Source organism: Oncorhynchus masou, chromosome 8, assembly GCF_036934945.1.
Source record: "Oncorhynchus masou masou isolate Uvic2021 chromosome 8, UVic_Omas_1.1, whole genome shotgun sequence".
NCBI lineage: Eukaryota > Metazoa > Chordata > Actinopteri > Salmoniformes > Salmonidae > Oncorhynchus > Oncorhynchus masou.
Window position 1 is genome coordinate 7,772,248 of NC_088219.1, and position 26,997 is coordinate 7,799,244.

A 26,997-nucleotide genomic window follows, 5' to 3' on the forward strand; every position below is an offset into this window, starting at 1 on the left:
CTGGAAGGTTGCAAGTTCAAATCCCTGAGCTGATAAGGTACAAATCTGTCGTTCTGCCCCTGAACAGGCAGTTAACCCACTGTTCCTAGGCGGTCATTGAAAATAAGAATTTGTTCTTAACTGAAAGAATCATTTCTTATTTACAATGACGGGGAACAGTGGGTTAACTGCCTTGTTCAAAGGCAGAACTACATACTTTTACCTTGTCATCTCGGGGATTTGATCCAGCAACCCAACTCTCTAACCACTAGGCTACCTGCTGCCCCAGGACCAAATATATTTAAATAGTGGAGTAGTGTGGTGGGTTTTTAGTGGTAGGGTGTTTGTTTATTTATTAATAAATGTATTATAATTATTTCAAGCAAAGAATAAGGGAGTTATACTCCAGTCTAGCAGGTGGCGGTAATGCAATATTTATTGGATGCTGAAAGCCTTTGAACCTTATCGAAGACGACTTGCACATGCGCAGTTCGGCGTGAGAAAACCTTGACCCGATGACGTGTTCCTACGCACGAGCTTAGCTTGCTAACTTTGCCATGACATCGCCTACAAGTGTTTTGGGGACTTCTATTGGAGAAGCAGTTTTAGCTTCATACTGTACTGTCTTTGGAGGTGTCTATCGATGGTACAAACGCTGTGATTGTTACCTCTGCCTTTTCTCTTCTACTTCCGTAAACATACCGTTTACAGGAAGTGACACTATAGTAAATACCACCGGAACGGAAGTCCATGTTGCGCGCCAAATTTCTTGTCCAGTTGCATTTGAGTTTACTTCGCTTTCAATATTTTGAGATAATATATATATTTTTATATAAATGCTGATAAGGAACCTGGACTGCTGAAAGACTCAAGGTAAACAACACACGGTCATGTGGCCAACACAGACTAGTTTGCGCTTGCTTGACAGGAATTGGGGAGAGCTATTAAAGCCAACGTCAGTAAGGTTTAGACAAAGTAACGTTACCTTGACTAGCTAACGTGTTTGGCAACGCGTATTTTAGCTACCTGGCGTGAATTACAATTATTGTCGATATTGTATAGTTTAATACTTCGGTTAGATTTAATGACTTGCCGCGTTTCCGTTCTCATCGGTACTAGGAAACTCGGGCATTTCCTACTTATTATTTACAGCCACGGGCTTGGATGGTCCACACTATTTCCAATAAGTAGATATAGTCAGTATGCAGTATACTTATTGGTCATAGTATGGGTATAGTATGCCAAACGTTCCTAGATGTCTTACTAAATTCGCCAAAATACTAAGTATACAAACAGTGGACGCTATTTCTGCACTTTTAGGGCCCATTTTTTTGGTCACATACACATGGTTTGCAGATGTTATTGTGAGTGTAGCGAACATGTTATGTTGGCTGACAATTTGTTAGTTATGGTATCCTTTTGAACCGCATATCATTACTGCAGTATGTACTGGTAATGAGTAAGCTAGCTACCTACCAAACTACATTTTTATTGGTTTGATTATTCACATCATTCTTAGACTAGGTAAGTGGTGGTGTAGTGGTCGTGCCTTTCAATGGACATTGTTAATTCACTCTGGCTATCTACTCTGATTTCGAAGCACTCTCGTCTGTGTGCCAGAGCGCAGAATAACTGATGCATTTCCAAACGCTCAACACCCGTTGAAAATAACCAGTACCAGTAAACGTCGGCAAAAAAGCGTAATTAAATTGTTGCCAGCAGCACAGTTAGTCACCAACGCTCTGGATAACATGACAACAGCCTAATCAGCTCTGCTGGGGCGAGTAAAATGGTCAGTGAGGTTCTCTCATTTGTGTCGAAGTAGCTCGCCAGCGTTGGCCAGTTAGCTTGGATGCTTGACTGCCGTTGGGAAGTCAATCCTGCTCATCGGCCAGAGCGTCCAGTGTGCGGACGGAATGCTCTGACAACGCTCTGAATTTATAACGCACTCCAGATTGAATTTACGAACACACCCAAAATCGTATAATGTCTAGCCAGTCATTTGTTATGTTAGGGGTAGCAAGAGGTTGCATAGCAACAGCATCATCTTCCGGTAGACAGGTGAAGCGCTTGTACACTCAACTGAAAGGATACCGTTCAGATACAGTATACTAAAATGAACTAATAGTATGTAGTATACAGTATGTTAGAATGGGTATTAAAACACGGCTCATGACTTGCTACCAAACATACTTTCTAACGTGTGTGCGCATATGCAGCATGGCGGTACCTTTTGTGCAGGACTGGGACCTGATCCAGACGCTGGGAGAAGGAGCGTATGGAGAGTGAGTACACACATTGTATGGTTGAGAGGGACGAGGCAAATAAGTCTGGCTGCACAACTGATTGGCAAACTTACTTCAAATTTAGAAATCATTTGACTAAACTGAATAAAAAGAAAACTACACTATGAAACAGATAAAGAATGATAGTAAAAAGCTTTGGAGCACCTTAAATGAAATTTTGGCCAAAAAGGCAAACTCTGCTCCATCATTAATTTAATCAGATGGCTCATTCATCACAAAACCCTCTGATATTGGCAATTACTTCAATTATTTTTTCATTGGCAAGATTAGCAAACTTAGGCATGAGATGCCAGCAACAACAGCTGACAGACAGTACACTACTGGTCAAAGGTTTTAGAACACCTACTCATTCAAGGGTTTTTCTTTTAGTTTTTACTATGTTCTATATTGTAGAATAATAGTGAATACATCAAAACTGTGAAATAACACACATGGAATGATGTAGTAACCAAAAAGTGCTAAACAAATCAAAAATATATTTCATATTTGAAATTCTTCCAATAGCCACCCTTTGCCTTGATGACAGTTTGTACACTCTTGGCATTCTCTGAATCAGCTTCATGAGGTAGTCACCTTGAATGCATTTCAATTAACAGGTCTGCATTAAGTTAATTAGTGGAATTTCTTTCCTTCTTAATTTGTTTGAGCCAATCAGTTGTTGTGACAAGATAGGGGGGTATACAGAAGATAGGGCGTGGTCATTTTTTACCAGAGAGCTATTTGGTAAAAGACCAAGCCCATATTATGTCAAGAACAGCTCAAATAAGCAAAGAGAAATGACAGTCCATCATTACTTTAAGACATTGTCAGTCAATGTGGAACATCTCAAGAACTTTGAACGTTTCTTCAAGTGCAGTCGCAACAACCTTCAAGCTCTATTATGAAACTGGGTCTCATGAGGACACAGGAATGGAAGACCCAGAGTTACCTCTGCTGCAGAGGGCAAGTTCATTAGTTACCAGCCTCAGAAATTGCAGCCCAAATAAATACTTCAGAGTTCAAGTAACAGACACATTTCAACATCAACTGTTCAGAGGACACTTGTGTGAATCAGGCCTTCATGGTCAAATTGCTGCAAATAAACCACTACCACCAATAAGAAGAGACTTGCTTGGGCCATGAACATTTTTACTTTGGTCTGGAGTCCAAATTTGAGATCTTGGGTTCCAACCACCATGTCTTTGTCAGGTGTGGTGTGGGTGAACGGACGATCTCCGCAGGTGTATTTTCCACCGTAAAGACTGGAGGAAGAGGTGTTATGGTGTGGGGGTGCTTTGCTGGTGTCACTGCCAGTGATTTTATTTAGAATTCAAGGCACACGTAACCAGAATGGCTTCCACAGCATGCAGCGTTACGCCATCCCATCTGGTTTGGACTTAGTGACCGCAGAGTGACTCTGGACCGCAGAGTGACTCTTAGTGACAGCAGAGTGACTTTGGACTCTGCGACCGCAGAGTGAAGGAAAAGCAGCCAACAAATGCTCAGCATATGTTGGAACTCCTTCAAGATAGTTTGAAAAGCTTTCCAGGTGATGCTTGTTGAGAGAATGCCAAGAGTGTGCAAAGCTGTCCTCAACGCAAGGGGTGGCTATTTGAAGAATCTCATATAATATTTTGATTTCACACTTTTTTTTGTTACTACATGATTCCATATGTGTTATTTCATAGTTTTGATGTCTTCACTATTATTCTACAATGTAGAAAATATTAAAAATAAAGAAAAACCCTTGAATGAGTAGGTGTGTCCAAACTCTTGAGAAACACACACACAGGTATTTGGCCAAGGTGTATGTAAACCTCTGACTTTATATATATATATATTTATATATATATATATATATTTTGAACTCAAATCAATGAGCCCAATCAATCATATATATTGGGAGAAAAAAGCAAAAAATCGACTAACTAGTGAGTGCAAAGCAAAGAGCCACAGGCAGTACCCATTATGTATTGCCCACCCCCAAAGTTCTTGTTGTTCGGAATAAATTCCATTATGATTTTATATATCGCCCATGCAAATGGCCGAATGTATTGTATGTATTTTATATATATATATATTTTTTTGCTTCGGACAGCTTACATGTGGTTTTAATTAAGGCATCGCCTCAATGACTGCTCGAAGTTGAGTTTCGGGAGTGTGGTCGTGCTTGAATGGCCCATCATATTGCTCAAATGCTAATCGCATGACATTTCTGTGTGTAGTCTTCAATGGTAGACTTCGCAGGTAAATGTTGAACTGGAATGCAAAAATGTGTTGACGTTACTGGCCACAATGTTTTTACTGGCCCCAAGCTAGCGGGCAATTCATGTCGGACACTGGATGCTAGCTAGCAGCAGGCAGGCTTCAAGCTAAATCACCGGAGAGCGATATGTAGAGATGTTGTTTATTTCTTCCATCCATCTCCCTGTCTATCAGTCTGTCTGCCCCAGGTTCCTAGTGTGTCTGTGTCTGCCCCAGGTTCCTAGTGTGTCTGTGTCTGCCCCAGGTTCCCAGTGTGTCTGCCCCCCGTGTTTCCCAGTGTGTCTGCCCCCCGTGTTTCCCAGTGTGTCTGCCCCCCGTGTTTCCCAGTGTGTCTGCCCCCCGTGTTTCCCAGTGTGTCTGCCCCCCAGTGTTTCCCAGTGTGTCTGCCCGCCCCCCCCCCCGTGTTTCCCAGGTAGACAATGATCGCCAATGGTAAGATAATTTTGGAATATTGATGAGCTCATTTTGTCAGAAACACCTACAGCCTCGTGATCACTTGGGAGCACATCAGCAATATGCCACCTCTTCAATGACCAAGTGTTCAGTTTGAGATTTAGCCTATGACTGTGGTGGATAGACCTTAATTGCCCTCTAGTGGTCATACTTAATAGGACCATGTTCTGCATTGTGAATTTCTGAGAAAAAATATCTCGTTCTTATCGGGGGTTTTTTTCAAAAAATTTTTTTTTTGCATTTGTCACTTTCCTAGTGTGTGTGATACTCATGGTGTGTGTGTCTCAGGGTGAGGCTGCTGGTGAACAGACAGACAGGAGAGGCTGTAGCGGTGAAGGTTATTGATACGTCTCAGGGGAAGGAGTGTTCTGAGAACGTCAAGAAAGAGATCTGCATAAACAAGGTACTTATCTGACTGTCTGGTATGTCTGACTATCTGGTCAAAGTAGCCAACCTTTGCCTTGATGACAGCTTTGCACACTCATGACCTTCCATGAGCGTGGTATTTATTTTTGAACTCAAATCAATGAGCCCAATCATTCCTCCATGACAACACAATCACAAACAGAGTAAGGGTGAATCTAAGTCCCATTCCTTAAATAAAAACCTTATTTAACTAGGCAAGTCAGTTAAGAACAAAGGCTTATTTAACAAAGGCTTATTTACAACTGTTCCCTGGTAGGTAGGCCTTAACTGCCTTGTCCAGGGGCAGAAGGTCAGATTTTTACCTTGTCAGCTCGGGGATTTGATCCAGCAACCTTTCGGTTACTGGCCCAACGCTCTAACCACTAGGCTACCTGCTGGGTTATAGAGATATAACATTTATTGGAATGACTGTAATTCTGATAGACTTAGCTTTTTAATGAAAAGAGAATTGAATCATATTACTATATGTAGTAGAAAGCAATGGGTTAAAAGAAGCCTACATAACCAACCCATAAAGTAAAATTTAACATCCATATGGCCAGCTATGTAAGCTTTAACATTGCAGGATAAATCAATAGATGTCGTTCAATTGGTAACATACATTTGTCTTCTAATGCCTCTTAAGGGGAAAGTAATCTAAAAGTAACTGAATTTAATCAGATTACGTTACTGAGTTTGGGTAATCCAAAAGTTACGTTACTGATTACGATTTTGGACAGGTAATTGTAACTGATTACATTTAGAAAGTAACCTACCCAACCCTGGTCAGGCATACATGTCTGTCTGTCAATCAAATGTATTTATAAAGCCCTTTTTACATCAGCAGATGTCTCAAAGTGCTGTACAGAATCCCAGCATTAAAACCACAAACAGCAAGCAATGCAGGTGTAGAAGCACGGTGGCTAGGAAAATCTCCCTCGAAAGGCCAAAACCTAGGAAGAAACCTAGAGAGGAACCAGGCTTTGAGGGGTAGCCAGTCCTCTTCTGGCTGTGCCAGGTGGAGATTATAACAGAACATGTCCAAGATGTTCAAACGTTCATAGATAACCAGCAGGGCCAAATAATAATCAACAGTGGTTGTAGAGGGTGCAAGAGGTCAGCACCTCATGAGTAAATGTCAGTTGGGTTTTCATAGCCGAGCATTCAGAGGTTGAGACAGCAGGTGCAAAAGGGAGTAGAAAACAGCAGGTCTAGTATGCCTGTCTGCCTGCCTATCTCTGTCTGCCTACCTGTCCTGCCTGCCTGTCTGACTTATGTCTTTGTCGTTTATTTATCATCTGAAAAAAATATATATTGGTCATTGATAAAAATAAAAAAAAACATTTTTTAATTTTTTTAAATCGATGACCAGTATCTTTTTTTTTGCTTTCTCATGGATTTCTTGGTTGTGTGTTTTGTTACAGGTTCTGTCCCACTCTAACGTAGTGCGTTTCTTCGGCCACCGGAGGGAGGGGCCAACTGTCTATCTGTTCCTGGAGTACTGCAGCGGTGGAGAGCTATTTGACAGGATTGGTGAGACTGACAGAGCCAGCAGCCAATCACAACAATGAGATAGGATTCAATCTACCAATCACAGGCTGGGGGTCATCTAACACTTAAAAAACTCTACTTCTCTCTCTCTCAGAGCCTGATTTGGGGATGCCAGAGAGAGAAGCTCACAGGTTTTTCCAGCAGTTGATGGCAGCTGTGGTGAGTGACAGTTATCTAGGAGGGTTAGAGGTCGGGGTTAAAGGGTCTACACACGTTAGGGAGTTGTTGCAATGTCCTTTTTGTCAATACGCTCCGGCATTCGATGTTATTCTGTGTTACCTGAAAAGTGAAACGTGCCATATCATTCCTTGTGGAGCTGTGAGGGTAGTGTTGTCTCTTGGTTCCTTGATCTATATGCTATTCATTATAGTAGCAGATACAATCTCAGGAGGACGGTCACGTGCGCTAGCAAGGCAGAGGTCCCGAGTTCACACCAGGTATTCTCTGAATCGGGAGGAAGTGGTACTCCCGACGCAATCAGCATGATGTCCTTTACATAGGCCTAGCTATTCTTTAAATATGCAGGGGCACTAGAGGTCGGGGGCACTAAAGTAGACTTGCAGTCTTGATCATCCATGGTCTTCTGTAGCTCAGTTGGTAGAGCATGGCGCTTGGGGTTTGATTCCCGGGACCATCCATATGTAAAATGTCATTTTAGATAAAAGCATCTGCTAAATGGCATATAATAGATTTAATCTCTCTCTCTTCCCCCACGCTCGTTCTCGCTCTTTCGCTCTCGCTCTCTTTCCCGTGCTCCCTCTCCCCCGCTTTCTCTCTAGGAATATCTCCACAGTGTAGGTATCACCCACAGAGACATCAAGCCTGAGAACATTCTCCTGGACGATAAAGGTATTTGTGTTTTGACTGAGTGTGTGCTAGTTGTGCTCATTTTACTTTGACATAATGGTGTATACTGTGTTCTGCTACTGTTTGTGTAGATAACCTGAAGTTGTCAGACTTCGGTCTAGCTACGATGTTCCGTCACCGTGGGCGAGAGCGGCGTCTGAACAGGCTGTGTGGAACGCTTCCGTACGTCGCGCCTGAGCTGCTCAGTAAATTAGAGTTCAACGCTCAACCAGCTGATGTCTGGGCCTGTGGCATCGTCCTCACCGCCATGTTGGCCGGAGGTAAGGGTTGTGGGTGTAAACTCAAATACCACAAGATTCCAGTTTAACAAAGTTTACTCAATCGTATTCGTACAATACATGGTTGCCATTGCACTCAGGCCAGATTCATTGACAACGAGACTCCTGCGCAGGCACACTAACAGTCATGGCACCGTAATAACAGAAATATAGGGACACTTAAAATATGAACTTAACAGCTTGTGTGACGTTGTCATTGGAAAGTTGCTCTGGAACCTTTGTGTGTGTGTGTGACAGTGTTGCTATGGTTACAGAGTTGCCGTGGGACCAGCCCAGCGAGAGCTGCCAGGAATATTCTGATTGGCTGCAGAAGAAGACCTACCTCTCCCCCTGGAAGAAGATTAAACACACACCCCTCAGTAAGACACCCCCCCCAGTAACACTGAAACTACTATAGGTCAGTCTAGAACAGTGTCTGTGTTGTCTAAACTACTACAGGTCAGTCTAGAAGGTTGTCTGTGTCCATACTCCATATTTCTATGTATGTATAGATCGATTTCGATATGTCCAAGGAGTTGACACATCTATATTTATGTTTATCTATTGATGTGTCTAAATTCCATGGTTCTATGTACACTTGAAGTCGGAAGTTTACATACACCTTAGCAAAATACATTTAAGTTCTGTTTTTCACAATTCCTGACATTTAATCCTACTAGGTCAATCCCTGTCTTAGGTCAGTCAGGATCACCACGTTATTTTAAGAATGTGAAATGTCAGAATAATAGTAGTGATTTATTACAGCTTTTATTTCTTTTATCACATTCATAGTGGGTCAGAAGTTTACATTAGAGGTCGACCATTTTAATCGGAATGGCCGATTTAATTAGGGCTGATTTCAGGTTTTCATAACAATCGGAAATCTGTCATTTTGGAAGCTGTCTTTAAAAAAATATTTTTTTTATTTTTTTACACCTTTATTGAATCTTTATTTAACTAGGCAAGTCTGTTAAGAACACATTCTTATTTTCAATGACGGCCTAGGAACGGTGGGTTAACTGCCTTGTTCAGGGGCAGAACGACATATTCAATCTTGCAACCTTACGGGTAATTAGTCCAACGCTCTAACCACCTGCCTCACGAGGAGCCTGCCTGTTATGCGAATGCAGTAAGAAGCCAAGGTAAGTTGCTAGCTAGCATTAAACTTAATCAATCATAATCACTAGTTATAACTATACATGGTTGATGATATTACTAGTTTATCTAGCGTGTCCTGCGTTGCATATAATCGATGCAGTGCACATTCTCAAAAAAGGACTGTCGTTGCTCCAACGTGTACCTAACCATAAACATCAATGCCTTTCTTAAAATCAATACACAGAACTATATATTTTGAAACCTGCATATTTAGCTGAAATAAATCCAGGTTCGCAGGCAATATTAACCAGGTAAGTTAAAACAAGTGTTCATTCAGTATTGTTGTAATTGTCATTATTACAAATACATTTTAAAAATCGGCCGATTTAATTGGTATCGGCTTTATTTGTCCTCCAATAATTGGTATCGGTGTCGAGGAATCATAATCGGTCGACCTCTAGTTTACATACACAATTTAAAGGCAATGCTACCAAATACTAATTGAGTGTAACGTTGGTCATAAGTTTCAGGTAGCCTTCCACAAGCTTCCCACAATAAGTTGGGTGAATTTTGGCCCATTCTTCCTGACAGAGCTGGTGAAACTGAGTCAGGTTTGTAGGCTTCCTTGCTTGCACACACTTTTTCAGTTCTGCACACACATTTTCTATTGGATTGAGGTCAAGGCTTTGGGATGGCCACTCCAATACCTTGACTTTGTTGTCCTTAAGCCATTTTGCCACAACTTTGGAAGTATGCTTGAGTTCATTGTCACTTCCTGACTGATGTCTTGAGATGTTGCTTCAATATATACACATCATTTTCCTTTCTCATGTGGCCATCTATTTTGTGAAGTGCACCCCGTGCTTCATGGTTGGGATGGTGTTCTTCAGCTTGCAAGCCTCCCCCTTTTTCCTCCAAACATAATGATGGTCATTATGGCCAAACAGTTCTATTTTTGTTTCATCAGACCAGAGGACATTTCTCCAAAACGTATTATCTTTGTCTCCATGTGCAGTTGCAAACCGTAGTCTGGCTTTTTTATGGCGGTTTTGGAGCAGGTGCTTCTTCCTTGCTGAGCGGCCTCTTCCTTGCTGAGCGGCCTCTTCCTTGCTGAGCGGCCTTTCAGGTTATGTCAATATAGGACTCGTTTTACTGTGGATATAGATGCTTTTGTACCTGTTTCCTCCAGCATCTTTACAAGGTCCTTTGCTGCTGTTCTGGGATTGATTTGCACTTTTCACACCAAAGTACGTTTATCTCTAGGAGATGGAACGCGTCTCCTTCCTGAGCGGTAATTTGTGGAGTGGTTGAAAAACGAGTTTTCATGACTCCAACCTAAGTGTATGTAAACTTCTGAATGAACTATTTATTGATGTCTAAACTCCATGGTTCTATATAGATAGAGAGGTGTGTGTGCAATACAAACACTACCTTTTTTAAGTTTGGGATCACATAGAAATGTCCTAAAATTGATCAGAAATACAGTGTAGACAAGAGGTCGACCGATTTTGTTATTTTTATTTTATTTATTTTTTTAACGCCGATACTGATACCGATTGATTATTGGAGGACAAAAAAAAGCTGATACCGACTAATCGCCCCCTTTTTTAAATATTTTTTAATGTATTTGTAATAATGACAATTACAAAATAAGTGTTCATTCAGTATTGTTAACTTAATTTAATACATCAATAAATTCAATTTAGCCTCAAAAAATAATAAAACTTGTTCAATTTGGTTTAAATAATGCAAAAACAAAGTGCTGGAGAAGAAAGTAAAAGTGCAATATGTGCCATGTAAGAAAGCTAACGTTTAATTTCCTTGCTCAGAACATGAACATATGAAAGCTGGTGGTTCCTTTTAACTTGAGTCTTCATTATTCCCAGGTTAAAAAAAAAAAATGGTTGTAGTTATTATTGGAATTATAGGACTATTTCTCTCTATACCATTTGTATTTCATATACCTTTGGATGTTTTTTTGGCACTTTAGTATTGCCAGTGTAACAGTATAGCTTCCGTCCCTCACCTCGCTCCTACCTGGGCTCGAACCAGGAACACAACGACAACAGCCACCCTCGAAGCAGTGTTACCCATGCAGAGCAAGGGGAACAACTACTCCAAGTCTCAGAGCGTGTGATGTTTGAAATGCTATTAGCGCGCACCCCTCTAACTAGCTAGCCATTTCACATCACATCGTTACACCAGCCTAATCTCGGGAGTTGATAGGCTTGAAGTCATAAACCGCAGCGCTGCTGGCAAAACACACGAGAGTGCTGTTTGAAAGAATGCTTATGAGCCTGCTGGTGCTTACCATCACTGTCAGACTGCTCTATCAAATCATAGACTTAATTATAATATAATAACACACAGAAATACGAGCCTTGGTTCATTTAATATGGTCAAATCCGGAAACTATCATCTCGAAAACAAGACAGTGAAATACGGAACCGGGTGCCATCCATCAGTCTAAATTTTGATGTTACATTGCACAACCTCCAATGTTATGTAATAATTACGTAAAATTCTGGCAAGTTAGTTCGCAATGAGCCAGGCGGCCCAAACTGTTGCATATACCCTGACTCTGCGTGCAATGAACGCAAGAGAAGTGACACAATTTCACCTGGTTAATACTGCCTGCTAACCTGGATTTCTTTTAGCTAAATATGCAGGTTTAAAAATATATACTTCTGTGTATTGATTTTAAGAAAGGCATTGGTATTTATGGTTAGGGACACGTTGGAGCAACGACAGTCTTTTTCGAGAATGCGCACTGCATCGATTATATGCAACGCAGGACACGCTAGATAAACTAGTAATATCATCAACCATGTGTAGTTATAACTAGCGATTATGATTGATTTAAGTTTAATGCTAGCTAGCAACTTACCATGGCTTCTTACTGCATTACTGTTAACCGTAAATCAAATCAAATTTATTTATATAACCCTTCGTACATCAGCTGATATCTCAAAGTGCTGTACAGAAACCCAGCCTAAAACCCCAAACAGCAAGCAATGCAGGTGTAGATGCACGGTGGTTAGGAAAAACTCCCTAGAAAGGCCAAAACCTAGGAAGAAACCTAGAGAGGAACCAGGCTATGTGGGGTGGCCAGTCCTCTTCTGGCTGTGCCGGGTAGAGATTATAACAGAACATGGCCAAGATGTTCAAATGTTCATAAATGACCAGCATGGTCGAATAATAATAAGGCAGAACAGTTGAAACTGGAGCAGCAGCACGGCCAGGTGGACTGGGGACAGCAAGGAGTCATCATGTCAGGTAGTCCTGGGGCATGGTCCTAGGGCTCAGGTCCTCCGAGAGAGAGAAGGAGAGAAGGAGAGAATTAGAGAACGCACACTTAGATTCACACAGGACACTGAATTGGACAGGAGAAGTACCCCAGATATAACAAACTGACCCCAGCCCCCCGACACACAAACTACTGCAGCATAAATACTGGAGGCTGAGACGGGAGGGGTCAGGAGACACTGTGGCCCCACCCGAGGACACCCCCGGACAGGGCCAAACAGGAAGGATATAACCCCACCCACTTTGCCAAAGCACAGCCCCCACACCACTAGAGGGATATCTTCAACCACCAACTTACCATCCTGAGACAAAGCTGAGTATAGCCCGCAAAGATCTCCGCCATGGCACTACCCAAGGGGGGTGCCAACCCAGACAGGATGACCACATCAGTGAATCAACCCACTCAGGTGACGCACCCCCTCCAGGGACGGCATGAGAGAGCCCCAGTAAGCCAGTGACTCAGCCCCTGTAATAGGGTTAGAGGCAGAGAATCCCAGTGGAAAGAGGGGAACCGGCCAGGCAGAGACAGCAAGGGTGGTTCGTTGCTCCAGAGCCTTTCCGTTCACCTTCCCACTCCTGGGCCAGACTACACTCAATCATATGACCCACTGAAGAGATGAGTCTTCAGTAAAGACTTAAAGGTTGAGACCGAGTTTGCGTCTCTGATATTGGTAGGCAGACCGTTCCATAGAAATGGAGCTCTATAGGAGAAAGCCCTGCCTCCAGCTGTTTGCTTAGAAATTCTAGGGACAATTAGGAGGCCTGCGTCTTGTGACCGTAGCGTACGTGTAGGTATGTATGGCAGGACCAAATCAGAGAGATAGGTAGGAGCAAGCCCATGTAATGCTTTGTAGGTTAGCAGTAAAACCTTGAAATCAGCCCTTGCTTTGACAGGAAGCCAGTGTAGGGAGGCTAGCACTGGAGTAATATGATCAAATTTTTTGGTTCTAGTCAGGATTCTAGCAGCCGTATTTAGCACTAACTGAAGTTTATTTAGTGCTTTATCCGGGTAGCCAGAAAGTAGAGCATTGCAGTAGTCTAACCTAGAAGTGACAAAAGCATGGATTCATTTTTCTGCATCATTTTTGGACAGAAAGTTTCTGATTTTTGCAATGTTACGTAGATGGAAAAAAGCTGTCCTTGAAATGGTCTTGATATGTTCTTCAAAAGAGAGATCAGGGTCCAGAGTAACGCAGAGGTCCTTCACAGTTTTATTTGAGATGACTGTACAACCATTAAGATTAATTGTCAGATTCAACAGAAGATCTCTTTGTTTCTTGGGACCTAGAACAAGCATCTCTGTTTTGTCCGAGTTTAAAAGTAGAAAGTTTGCGGCCATCCACTTCCTTAAGGTTGCAAGATTGAATCCCTGAGGTAAAAATCTTGTTCAGCCACAGAACAAGGCAGTTAACTCACCGTTCCTAGGCCGTCATTGAAAATAAGAAAGTTAAGAACACAGACTTGCCAAGTTAAATAAAGGTGTAAAAAAATTCGGCCATTCCGATTAATCGGTCGACCTCTAGTGTAGACATTTGTTAATGTTGTAAATTACTATTGGAGCTGGAAACGTTTTTTTTTAATGGAATATCTGCATACAGAGGCCGATTTATTAGCAACTATCACTCCTGTGTTCCAGTGGCATGTTAGCTAATCCAAGTTTATCATTTTAAAAGGCTTATTGATCATCAGAACCCTTTTGCAATTATGTTAACACAGCTCAAAACTGTTGTTCTGGCCTTTTAACTAGTTGAGTATCTGGAGCATCAGATTTTTTTTTTGGTAGGCCGTCATTGTAAATAAATATTTGTTCTTAACTGACTTGCCTACTTAAATAAAAACACACCCGCTAAACACCAGTCTCAACGTCAACAGTGAAGAGGCGACTCCGGGATGCTGCCCTTCTAGGCAGAGTTGCAAAGAAAAAGCCATATCTCAGACTGGCCAATAAAAAGATTAACATGTGCAAGGGAACACCCACTGAACAGAGGAATTCTGCCTCGAAGGCCAGCATCCCGGAGTCGCCTCTTCACTGTTGACATTGAGACTGTTGTTTTGCGCGTACTAATTAATGAAGCTGCTTGTTGAGGACTTGTGAGGCATCTGTTTCTCAACCTAGAACCTAATGTACTTGTCCTCTTGCTCAGTTGTGCTCCGGGGCCTCCCACTCTTTCTATTCTGGTTAGCGCCAGTTTGTGCTGTTCTGTATACAGCGTTGTATGAGATCTTCAGTGTCTACACTGTATTTCTGATCAATTTGATGTTATTTTAATGGAAAAAATAGCTTTTCTTTCAAAAACAAGGGCATTTCTAATTGACCCAAAACTTGAGTGCGTGACACACACACCAATAGATAGAACCGTGGAGTTTAGACGCATAGAACCGTGGAGTTTAGACACATACATGTACGTCTAAACTCCACGGTTCTATGTGTCTAAACTCCATGGTTTTATATATATATATTATTGATGTGGGTTTAGGCCTCCTATCTAAACTACTCCAGGCCTTGCCAGAAGAGAGGCTGTCTATCTCTGATCTCAAGACCGACCCATGGTTCAGTCAGACCTTCTCACCCTTAGCCTCTCACAACAAACTACTCCTCTCTGACAGACTACTACTACACAGGAACAACAGGTGAGTTATTTTATAACTGTTATTATTTGTGTGTGTAGTGGTGTTAGTGTCTAATGTTGCTACGGGCAGCAGGAAACCTAGAGCATTGGGCCAGTCACTGAACAGTTGCTAGTTCGAATCCCAGAGCAAACAATGTAGAATTTGCCGATGTGCCCTTGAGCAAGACACTTAACCCTAATTCCCCGCCGTTGATAGTGGCAGACCCTAGCTGTGACCCCACTCTCCGAGGGTGTCTCGGGAGTTGGGAGCAGCGGATTAATGGTGTGTGTGTCTGTGTAGTGATAGGGTGCAGTTCTCCAGCTCCCAGCCAGACCCAGCGCTCGGTGTGTGGGAGGGAAGTGTGTGTGTCGGCGTGCAAGACCAGGTCAGCTTCTCTCAGCCGGCCAGACCAGACAACATGCTGCTGGGGAGTCAACTACTGGGCACGCCTGGAGCCAGCCAGGTACCACACACACACTGTATACATACACACTAGTGTTGCACGGTATACTGAACTTTGGTACTTTTTATATTCGAGAACATGGAAAAACAGTTCTGTACTAGAATTTAGATACTTCTGTCAAAATGTCTTACGTCGTATACTGATTGAGAGGATCAAATCAAATTTTGTTTGTCACATGCACCGACTACCACAAGTGTGGACCTTACCTTGAAATACTTACAAGCCCTTAACCAACAATGCAGTTCAAGAAATAGTTAAGAAAATATTTACCAAATAAACTAAATTATATTTTTTTAAATAAAATGACAATAATGAGGCTATATAGAGTTGTTCGTTTAGGTAGGGGTAAAGTGACTGCATAGATAATAAACAGCGAGTAGCAGCAGTGTAAAAACAAAGGGGGGGCTGCAATGTAAATAGTCCGGGTGATCGTTTTATTAATTGTTCAGCAGTCTTATGGCTTGGGGGTAGAAGCTGTTAACCTCTCTGGGATATGTGGGATGGTAGCGTCCCACCTGGCCAACATCCAGTGAAAATGCAGAACGCCAAATTCGACAAGTACTATAAAAATGTAACTTTGATGAAATCACACATTCAATATACCAAATTAAAGCTACACTTGTTGTGAATCCAGTCAATGTGTCAGATTTCAAAAATGCTTTACGGCGAAATCAAATGATGCTATTATCTGAGGATAGCACCCCAGTAAACAAAGAGAAGCATATTTCAACCCTGCAGGTGCGACACAAAACGCAGAAATAAAAATATAATTCATGCCTTACCTTTGACAAGCTTCTTCTGTTGGCACTCCAATATGTCCCATAAACATCACAAAGGGTCCTTTTGTTCGATTAATTCCGTCGATATATATCCAAAATGTCAATTTATTTGGCGCGTTTGATCCAGAAAAACGCACGTTGGAACTGGTGTGACGTGACTACAAAATATCTCAAAAGTTACCTGTAAGCATTGTCCAAACATTTCAAACTACTTTTGTAATACAACTTTAGGTATTTTTTAACGTAAATAATCGATAAAATTGAAGACTGGATGTACTGCCTTCAATACCGGAGGAAAACAAAGTGGAGCGTGCTTTCAGGTCATGCGCTTCTAACAAAGAGTGCACTTCCCTATGAGCCTCATTCTGAACAGTGTTACTTAATTTCTCAAAGGAAAAACCTCATCCAATTTCTAAAGACTTTTGACATCCAGTGGAAGCGATAGGAACTGCAGGAAAGTCGATTAGAAATCTGGACTTGGTGCTCTGCGGTAGCAGAGAGAACAGGCTGTAACTTGGGTGACTGGAGCCTTTTGGAACCGGACTTGGTGCTCTGCAGTAGCAGAGAGAACAGGCTGTAACTTGGGTGACTGGAGTCTTTTGACAATTTTTGGGGCCTTCCTCTGACACCGCCGAGTATATAGGTCCTAGATGTCAGGAAGCTTGGCCATAGTGATCTACTGGGCTGTATGCGCTACCCTCTGTATGCCGAGCAGTTGCCATACCAGGCGGTGATGCAAACGGTTGGGATGCTCTCGATGGTGCAGCTGTAGAACTTTTTGAGGATCTGGGGACCCATGCCAAATCTTTGCAGTCTCCCGAGGAGGGAAAAGGTTTTGTCGTGGCCTCTTCATGACTGTCTTTGTTTGTTTGGACTATGATAGTTTGTTGGTAATGTGGACACTGAGGAACTTGAAACTCTCGACCCGCTCCACTTCAGCCCCATCGATGCGAATGGGGGCGTGTTCGGCCCTCCTTTTCCTGTAGTCCAAGATCTGCTCCTTTGTCTTGCTCACACTGAGGGAGAGGTTGTTCTCCTGGCACCACAATGCCAGGTCTCTGACCGCCTGCCTATAGGCTGTCTTGTTGTCTGATCTGTCCTACCACTGTTGTGTCGTCAGCAAACTTAATGACGGTGTTCGAGTCGTGCTTGGCCACGCAGTCTTGGGAGTACAGGAGGGGACTAAGCACACACACCTGAAGGGCCCTAGTGTTGAGCATCAGTGTAGCAGATGTGTTGTTGCCTACCCTTACCACGTGGGGGCGGCCAGTCAGGAAGTCCTGGATCCTGTTGCAGAGGGAGGTGTTTAGTCCCAGGGTCTTTAGCTTAGTGATGAGCCTTGTGGGCAATACGGTGTTGAACACTGAGCTGTAGTCCATGAACAGCATTCTCACTTAGCTGTTCCTTTTTTCCAGGTGGGAAAGGGCCGTCTGCAGTGCGATCAAGATTGCGCGAACTGTTGGGTGCTATGCAAATTGGAGTGGGTCTAGGGTTTCCGGGATGGTTTTGATGTGATCCAAGCCTTTCAAAGCACTTCATGGCTCATGTAGGCAGGTTTCCTTCGCTTTCTTGGGCCCAGGGACTATGGTGGTCTGCTTGAAACATGTAGGTATTATAGACTCGGCCAGGGAGAGGTTGCAAATATCAGTGAAGACACTTTCCAGTTGATCTGCGCATGCTTTGAGTACACGTCCTGGTAATCCATCTGGCCCCATGGCCTTGTGAATGTTGACCTGTTTAAAGGTCTTACTCACATCGGCTGCCGATAGCGTTATCACAGTCATCCGGAACAGCTGGTGCTCCCGTGCATGCTTCAGTGTCTGGTTGGGATATGTACGTACAGTCACTGTGTGGACGATGCCGTCGATGCACTTATTGATGAAGCCGGTGACGTGAAGTGTAATCCAGTCTGCTAGCAAAACCGTCCAATAGGCTAGCATCCGCGGCATCTGACAACTTCCATATTGAGCCTGTCACTGCTACTTCCTGCTTTAGTTTTTGCTTGTAAGCAGGAATTGGGGTTATTATGGTCAGATTTGCCAAATGGAGGGCAAGGGAGAGCATTGTATGCATCACTGTGTGTAGTAGAGGTGGTCTAGAGTTATTTTTTTTGGGGGGGGGGTGAAAACTGATTTAATTTTCCATGCATTTAAAGTCCCCGTCCACTAGGAGCGCCGCTTCTGTATGACCATTTTCTTGTTTGCTTATGGCCTTATACAGTTCGTTGAGTGCGGTCTCAGTGCAGCATCAGTTTGTGGTGTTAAGTTGACAGCTTTGAAAAATATATATGACAACTCTCTTGGTAGATAGTGTAGTCTACAGTTTATCATGAGGTACTCTACATCAGGCGAGCAATACCTTGAGACTTATTAGACATCGCGCACCAGTTGTAATTGACAAATATACACACACCCCCACCCCTCGTCTTACCAGACGTAGCTGTTCTGTCCTGCCGACGCACTGAACACGCAGCCAACTGTATATTATCCATGTCATAGTTCAGCCACGACTCAGTGAAACAGGATATTCGTTTTTAATTGTCCCGTTGGTAGGATAGTTTTTAGTGGCGATCATCCTGTTTATTTTCCAGTGATTGCACGTTGACTAATATAATGGATGGTAGAGGCGGGGTTACCCACTCAATTCTCAGTAAGCACCCCATCTCCTTCCCCTGTATTTCCATCTTTTCACGTGATTGACGTGGATTTGTGCCTGGTCTCGGAGAAACCGTAAATCCTTCGCATTGGACTCATTACAGAAAAAATCTTAGTCCAGTTATAGGTGAGTTAAAGCTGTTCTGATATCCAGAAGCTCTTTTCTGTCATAAGAGACAGTAGCAGCAACATCATGTACAAAATAAGTTACAAACCATGCGGAAAAAAAACTAACAAATTGCTCAGTTGGTTAGGAGCCCGTGAAACGGCAGCTGTCCCCTCCTGCACCATTAGATTGTATCTGTTTATCAGTGCAGCCCATTTGTGTTGTCACGAAACTAGAATTTTTGACTTCAATATCGTTCTAATTTTTCAGAGTAAATAACTCAGACACTGGAGAAGCTTAACCAAGTTTTATTCTTCCCAAAGGATCCTTACAGCTGTAATTCAGACAACAAAATATTTCACACAAGCACTGATACTTAACCCTTTTTCCTAGGCTGAGTCTCCTCCTGCACAACCGAACAGCCAATGCATCCCTGTTGCTAGACAGAACCTTAGTGAGATCTGTTCTTCGTCACTTCATCTGACTAGACCTCTAACCCAAAGTGCTCACTACTCCCCAACTGAAGGCTGTCATGGTTGATACCAGACTGTCTCTTCTCCCAGAAGATCCCTGATGGCTAACAATGACATATCCTGACATAATGTAAACGTTATACATTACCCTCTCCCTCAGTGACATTGTTGATTTCTAAGATGTCCACCTGTCTCCCCTTATCAATGCCTGCCACATGTAATCGCTTCCCTGCACTCAACACATTCCAAGTCAGAAGTTTACATACACCTTAGCCAAATACATTTGAACCGCATTTTTCACAATTCCTGACATTTAATCCTAGTAAAATTCCCTGTCTTAGGTCAGTTAGGATCATCACTTTATTTTAAGAATGTGAAATGTCAGAATAATTGTAGAGTGATTTATTTCAGCTTTTATTTATTTCATCACATTCCCAATGGGTCAGAAGTTTACATACACTCAATTAGTATTTGGTAGCATTGCCTTCAAATTGTTTAACTTGGGTCAAAAGTTTCGGGTTGTCTTCCACAAGCTTCCCACAATAAGTTGGGTGAATTTTGGCCTAATTCCTCCTGACAGAACTGGTGTAACTGAGTCAGGTTTCTAGGCCTCCTTGCTTGCACACGCTTTTTCAGTTCTGCCCACATTTTCTATGGGATTGAGGTCAAGGCTTTGTGATGGCCACTCCAATACCTTGACTTTGTTGTCCTTAAGCCATTTTGCCACAACTTTGGAAGTATGCTTGGGGTCGTTGTCCATTTGTAAGACCCATTTCCGACTAAGCTTTAACTTCTTGACTGATGTCTTGAGTTGTTGCTTTAATATATCTGCATAATTGTCCTTCCTGACGCCATCTATTTTGTGAAGTGCACCAGTCCCTCCTGCAGCAAAGCACCCCCAAATGATGCTGCCACTCCTGTGCTTCACGGTTGGGATGGTGTTCTACGGCTTGCAAGCCTCCCCCTTTTCCCTCCAAACATAACAATGGTCATTATGGCCAAACAGTTCTATTTTTCTTTCATCAGACCAGAGGACATTTCTCCAAAAAGTATGATCTTTGTCCCCATGTGCAGTTGCAAACTGCAGTCTGGCTTTTTTATGGCAGTTTTTTTAGTAGTGGCTTCTTCCTTGCTGAGCGGCCTTTCAGGTTATATCGATATAGGACTCGTTTTACTGTGGATATAGATACTTTTGTACCTGTTTTCTCCACGCGTCTCCTTCCTGAGCGGTATGACGGCTGCGTGGTCCCATGGTGTTTATACTTGCGTACTATTGTTTGTACAGATGAACGTGGTACCTTCAGGCGTTTGGAAATTGCTCTCAAGGATGAACCAGACATGTGGAGGTCTACAATTTTTTTTCGGGTGTCTTGGCTGACTTCTTTTGATTATCCCTTGATGTCAAGCAAAGAGGCACTGCGTTTGAAGTTAGGCCTTGAAATACATCCACAAGTACACCTCCAATTGACTCAAATGATGTCAATTAGCCTATCAGAAGCTTCTAAAGCCATGACATCATTTTCTGGAATTTTCCAAGCAGTTTAAAGGCACAGTCAACTTAGTGTATGTAAACTTCTGACCCACTGGAATTGTGATACGGTGAATTATAAGTGAAATAATCTGTCTAAACAATTGTTGAAAGATTTACTTGTCATGCACAAAGTAAATGTGTTAACTGACTTGCAAAAACTATAGTTTGTTACGGAGTGGTTGAAAAACTAGTTTTAATGACTCCAACCTAAGTGAACTTCTGACTTCCACTGTACCTTCCTCCTATAACCCTTAACTTCTGAATGAATAAGTAACATTTCATATTCTCAGAACCCAGCACAGGTTAGTCTCACGATACCACAACAATAGCATCTCGATACCAAAACCATCTCCATACCGGAATGATACCCGATACCAAGACAAATAAAGAATGCTTATTAGCCAAAGTCACAGAGTAGGACTTGATCCAGACAGATCTGTAGAGTTCAATATCATTACCTTTGACATTACTTGAATGTATGCATTTAATTCATCAATCATACAATTAATTTGACTTTGTTTCCCTTCATTTGGAATAAGAAGTTTTTGTTTTATATATATAAGTGTCGCTGTCCCACGAGTCAAAAATGCACCTTGACTAACCGGTGCCCCCTATATATAGCCTCGCTATTGTTATTTTACTGCTGCTCTTTAATTATTTGCTACTTGTATTTATTTTTGTTATTTTTTTCAACTGTTGTTTAAGGGCTTTCACTGTTGTATTTGGTGCATGTGACAAATTACTTGAGCAAAGATGAGCTTGACTGGTAGAGATGTGAGCCAGGGGGGAGAAAGTGAATTAACATTTTTGGTGACAATCAGCTTTGAAATCAGCAATATTTTGTGTTTGATACCGTGTGTATCATAACAAGGTACGAGGGTATGTGAATTGATGTTAGCTTCAGCTGTATGCTAGCAAAGGAAGTTAGCCCACAAAGCTGGAAGCTACAGTTGTCTTCTTGCATTGTAATGTGTTGTAGCAGTAACAGTAATGAACAGTTTAACATGTCTATGTGCATTATTCAAATGTGTTAACTTCTGTGCAGCATGAATGGAGATAAAGCCCAGACTCCCAGTGAGTTCAGTGGTTCCTCAGGACAAACTAAAGCCAGTATGAGAGGGGATCTAACATGATATGGTCCAGACTCCAAGTGACTTCAGTGGTTCCTCGGGACAGGCTAGAGCTCGCTGAGCAGGCATGGCGCTCTGGCGCTTTAAGGAGACATGGGCTGTGTTGAAATACAGACTTGAACCTCAATCAGGGGAGATGTGAAGCACATTTTGACAGAGGTACCAAAAGTAACACGGCACTCCTAGTTGCCGGGGATTTTAATGCAGGCAAACTTAAATCTGTTTTACCTAATTTCTACCAGCATTTCACATGTGCAACCAGAGGGGGATAAACTAGACAAATTTTACTCCAAACACAGAGAAGTGTACAAAACTCCCTCGCCCTCCATTTGGCAAATCTGGCCGTATTTCTATCCTCCGATATCCTGCTTGCGAGCAAAAACAAAAGCAGGACATACCAGTGACTCGCTCAATGCGGAAGTGATCAGATGATGCAAATACTACTATACAGGACTGTTTTGCTAGCACAGATTGGATGAATCCCAGAACATATTCCAAAGGGAAACTCAGCCGTGAACTGCCCAGTGACGAGAGCCTACCAGATGAGTTAAATGCCTTTTTATGCTTGCTTTTAAGCAAGGTACACTGAAGCATGCATGAGCGCACCAGCTGTCCTGGATGACTATGTGATCACGGTCTCTGTAGCCGATGTGAGCAAGACCTTTTTAAAAAGGCCAACATTCACAAAGCCGCAGGGTCAGACAGATTACCAGGACGTGCACTCAAAGCATGTGCGGACCACCTGGAAAGTGTTCTCACTGACATTTTCAACCTGTCTGTAATACCTAATATGGGACTTAACATGAAATAATTTGTGTGTTTTTATGTTCAGGTATTATTGCTGGTTTTAAACATATCCCCTTGACTCTTGCTCGTGTGTGTGTTTGTAGACCCCGTGGCAGCGGCTGGTTCGGAGGATGACGAGGTTCTTTACGACTCTGGACTCTTCAGCTTCCTGCTCCGCTCTGAGGGACACCTGTATCGACCTGGGCCACACCTTCAAACACACCTGCACCAACCAGGTACTCACCCACTTTCAAATACACCTGCACCAAATACGAGTTTTGTCTGAATCAGCACAGCTATAAATTAGAACATTTTGTTGGTGGCATTGGTGCTCCCAATTCACAGAAGTTATGAGAACAATAAGAGTTCGGAGCACCAGAAAATATTTGAGGGATGCAGCCTATATTGATTCTAGCTACTTTTGAAACATCTGTATCTAACCCTGTAAAGACATTCTTTATAAACACTAAAATGTTGGTTTATGAATGTAAAATGTGGCCCGCCAATGGAGATGCATCCAACTGCAGTGCCAATTTACAATAGAAAGAAAAAGAAATGTAGAGCCGGTAATATGGGTTACAACTGCGAGTGTAGCGAAATGCTTGTGCTTCTAGTTCTGACTGTCCAGCAATATCTGACATGTAATCTAACAATTCCACGTCAACTACCTAATACACACAAACAAGTAAATGAATGGAATAAGAATATAATGGATGAGCAATGACAGAGCAGCATAGGCATGATGCAATAGATGGTATAAAGTATATACATGTGAGATGAGTAATGCAAGATATGTAAACATTATTAAAGTGACTGACTAGTGATCCATTTATTAAAGTGGCCAATGATTCGAGTCAGTATGTAGGCAGCAGCCACGGTGTTGGTGATGGCTGTGTAACAGTCTGATGGCCTTGAGATGGAAGCTGTGTAACAGTCTGATGGCCTTGAGATGGAAGCTGTGTAACAGTCTGATGGCCTTGAGATGGAAGCTGTGTAACAGTCTGATGGCCTTGAGATGGAAGCTGTGTAACAGTCTGATGGCCTTGAGATGGAAGCTGTGTAACAGTCTGATGGCCTTGAGATGGAAGCTGTTTGCCGCCTTCACCACACTGTCTGTGTGGGTGGACCATTTCACGCAGAGGAACTTTAACTTTCCACCTTTTCCACAGCTGTCCGTCAATGTGGATAGGGGGGTGCTACTTCTGCTGTTTCCTGAAGACCACGATCATCTCCTTTGTTTTGTTGACGTTGAGTGATGTTTGTTAATGATAATGACATGGTGGTTATACAAGGCTACTATACAGAACCTACTAATGATAATGACATGGTGGTTCTATACTAAGTCTACTAATGATAATGGCGTGGTTATACAAGGCTACTATACAGAGCCTACTAATGATAACGACATTACCTAATTATTTTAATGATCATCATAATTGTAATAAGAATTAGAAGGAGATCAAGAAAAAGGAAGTTACATGAGCAAGCGCAGCGTGCATATGTGCAAACAGGTGGTGGTAGATTACGATATGTTTTTTTTCCCCGTTTGGAATAGTGTAAACACTAAGTAATACCAGGCTGTTTTAATGAAGAAAAACATGTGAAGCCTTTTACAGCATAGCAAATATTAAATACATCTGCATCTGTGAAATTGCTCTGTCTGACATTTTGCCGTTGCATGAGGCTTGATGTTCACTGAATCAGTGGCCCCCACAATGGATTAGACCACTGAAACGGTTGCAAATCAGATAAGTGTTTTGTGCCCCATGAATTATTTTGTATTTTCCTTATGAAGATATCTCGGTCGACCAACAGCCTAAACAATCGACCAGTCGACTGAATGGGGTCCTCCCTATGTTCAACATAGGAAGGCCAAGCACAGGAAGTAGCTCTTTCAGTAGTTTTAGTTGGAATAGGGTCCAGTAGGCAGCTGCAAGGTTTAGAGGCTGTGACTATTTTTGTGAATGTGTCGAAATACTGGATAAAAAATCTTGAGTGTCACCATTGATTCTAGGTCCTGGCAGTTCTGTGCTGAATCAGGGCAACTGAGTTTTGGAGAAATACGCAGATTCAAAGTGGAGTCTGTAATTTGCCTTCTAATGATCATGATCTTTTTGTCAAAGAAGTTCCTGAATTTATCAGTGCTGAATTGAAGGCCATCCTCACTTGGGTAATGCTGCTTTTAAGTAGCGTTGAGACTGTCAAAAATACATTTTTGGGTTTGTTTTTTATTCTCAATCAGGTCTGAAAAGTAGGCTGATCGAGCAGCAGTGAGGGCAATTCAACATTGTACGCAAAGCTTGTTTTTTAAATTTGATTTAATCTTTATTTAACTAGGCAAGTCGGTTAAGAACAAATTCTTATTTACAATGACGGCCTACCAAAAGGCTTCTTGCTGGAGCTGGGATTAAAAATATAGGACAAAACACACATCACAACCAGCTAGACACCACAAAGCAAGGCATCACCACATGACAACACAGCATGGTAGCAACACAACATGACAACAACATGGTAACAACACCACATGGTAGCAGCACAAAACATGGTACTAACATTATTGGGCACAGACAACAGAATGAAGGGCAAGAAGGTAGAGACAACAAAACATCACACGAAGCAGCCACAACCGTCAGTAAGAGTGTCTTTGAAGGAAGAGATTGTCCCTTAACCGACCTGACTTTTAGTTTTCCCGAGCGTCTACCATAAATGAAAACATATTTCCTAATGTGCTTTCGCATGACTCTATTAAATAGGCAGAATAACAAGCTAAATTATTCTAAATGTTGTAAAGATGCATTATGCAGAAATCACTCCACCATTTTTCTGGTTGCATTAAATGACATGTCGGGCATGTGGCCCCGCCCTAGTTCATATCCCACCAGTTATATAACATGTCAGGCCATCTGGCCCCGCCCTAGTTAATATCCCACCAGTTATATAACATGTCGGCCATCTGGCCCCGCCCTAGTTCATATCCCACCAGGTATATGACATGTGGCCCCGCCCTAGTTCATATCCCACCAGTCACACACATCTTATCAAACCAGGTGCACACCCCTTAACCCTTGTTGCGTGTCTGTTTCCCAGGTAACAGTCAGTACTCTGGATAGACGGAACAATAAGTTGATATTTAAGGTTCATCTGATGGAGCTGGACGAGAGAGTTTTACTGGACTTCAGACTATCCAAGGTAGGGGATACGGACGTGTGTAATACAACTGTGAATGTACTCTGACTATATCTGCCGATCTTTGCAGTATCCTGCATCATTTCATGGATACTGATAGTGTGTGTGTTACAGGGCGATGGTCTGGAGTTTAAGCGTCTCTTCCTGAAGATCAAACAGAAGCTAAGTGACATCATCAGTACCCAGAGAATACCACTTCCTGTCACATGATCAGTTGCCATCTACGTCATGGAACACACACACCAGAAGACATCAGGCATGTGTTTTACTATCCTCATGCGTACCGGAAATTCCCCACCAGGATAATTCTCATTCGCGGGGACATTTCCCAGGTCCCTGTGAGGATAGCTTAAAATGGTCTAGGGGGAAAGTATTTTGAATGAAATACATTTCAGGTCCCCACAAGGATAGTAACACATATGGTGTGTGTGTAGTTGCAGTAGCTGCTACAGCTGGGACCATAAACAAATGATCCTCACCGACCATACTGATCACTAATCACAGGCATTTTGTTGAATTGATTCATTATGATAAGTAGCCTTTACTAGAGAAATGTCAAGTTTGAAATGAAAGAAGTGTGTTAATATGGGTGATTGTCAATGGGACAATTGATAACTACAACCATCAAACTAGTAGTTTAAATGAGAATTAAAAAAGATGTTGGTGCACAATATTATGAACGTTTCTGTACTTTATTTATCACATCAATTCAGGAAATGTATAGGTATGTCTCTCTTGGTATAGATCTGTCTCTCACGAGTTGGTGTGTAACCATTATTTTGTATCAAATAAAATGATTTGTGGTAAGAA

At 42.3% G+C, this 26,997-nt stretch overlaps 1 protein-coding gene across 2 annotated transcripts; it reads left to right on the forward strand.

Moving 5' to 3' along the window:
• Positions 1 to 695: 695 nt before the first annotated feature.
• On the forward strand, positions 696 to 26,997 carry chek1 (checkpoint kinase 1). 2 transcript variants are annotated; one of them, XM_064971388.1, is made up of 13 exons: positions 696 to 852; positions 2,199 to 2,264; positions 5,271 to 5,385; positions 6,812 to 6,920; positions 7,033 to 7,097; positions 7,718 to 7,787; positions 7,877 to 8,065; positions 8,338 to 8,442; positions 14,944 to 15,097; positions 15,377 to 15,539; positions 23,103 to 23,234; positions 26,089 to 26,190; positions 26,302 to 26,997. In XM_064971388.1, exons 2-13 carry the CDS (start codon positions 2,200 to 2,202, stop codon positions 26,395 to 26,397), a joined length of 1,365 nt encoding a protein of 454 aa, XP_064827460.1. In that variant the 5' UTR covers positions 696 to 852; position 2,199; the 3' UTR covers positions 26,398 to 26,997. The 2 variants fall into 2 exon arrangements, with proteins under 2 accessions (XP_064827460.1, XP_064827461.1); XM_064971389.1 differs by having other exon boundaries at positions 15,043 to 15,097.

Bases quoted from the DNA above. Each gene is read 5' to 3' on its own strand.
- chek1 (XM_064971388.1), top strand. From the start codon at position 2,200: ATGGCGGTACCTTTTGTGCAGGACTGGGACCTGATCCAGACGCTGGGA. The intron at 7,788-7,876 runs GTATTTGTGTTT...CTGTTTGTGTAG, and splicing joins CATTCTCCTGGACGATAAAG to ATAACCTGAAGTTGTCAGAC. The intron at 23,235-26,088 runs GTACTCACCCAC...TCTGTTTCCCAG, and splicing joins AACACACCTGCACCAACCAG to GTAACAGTCAGTACTCTGGA.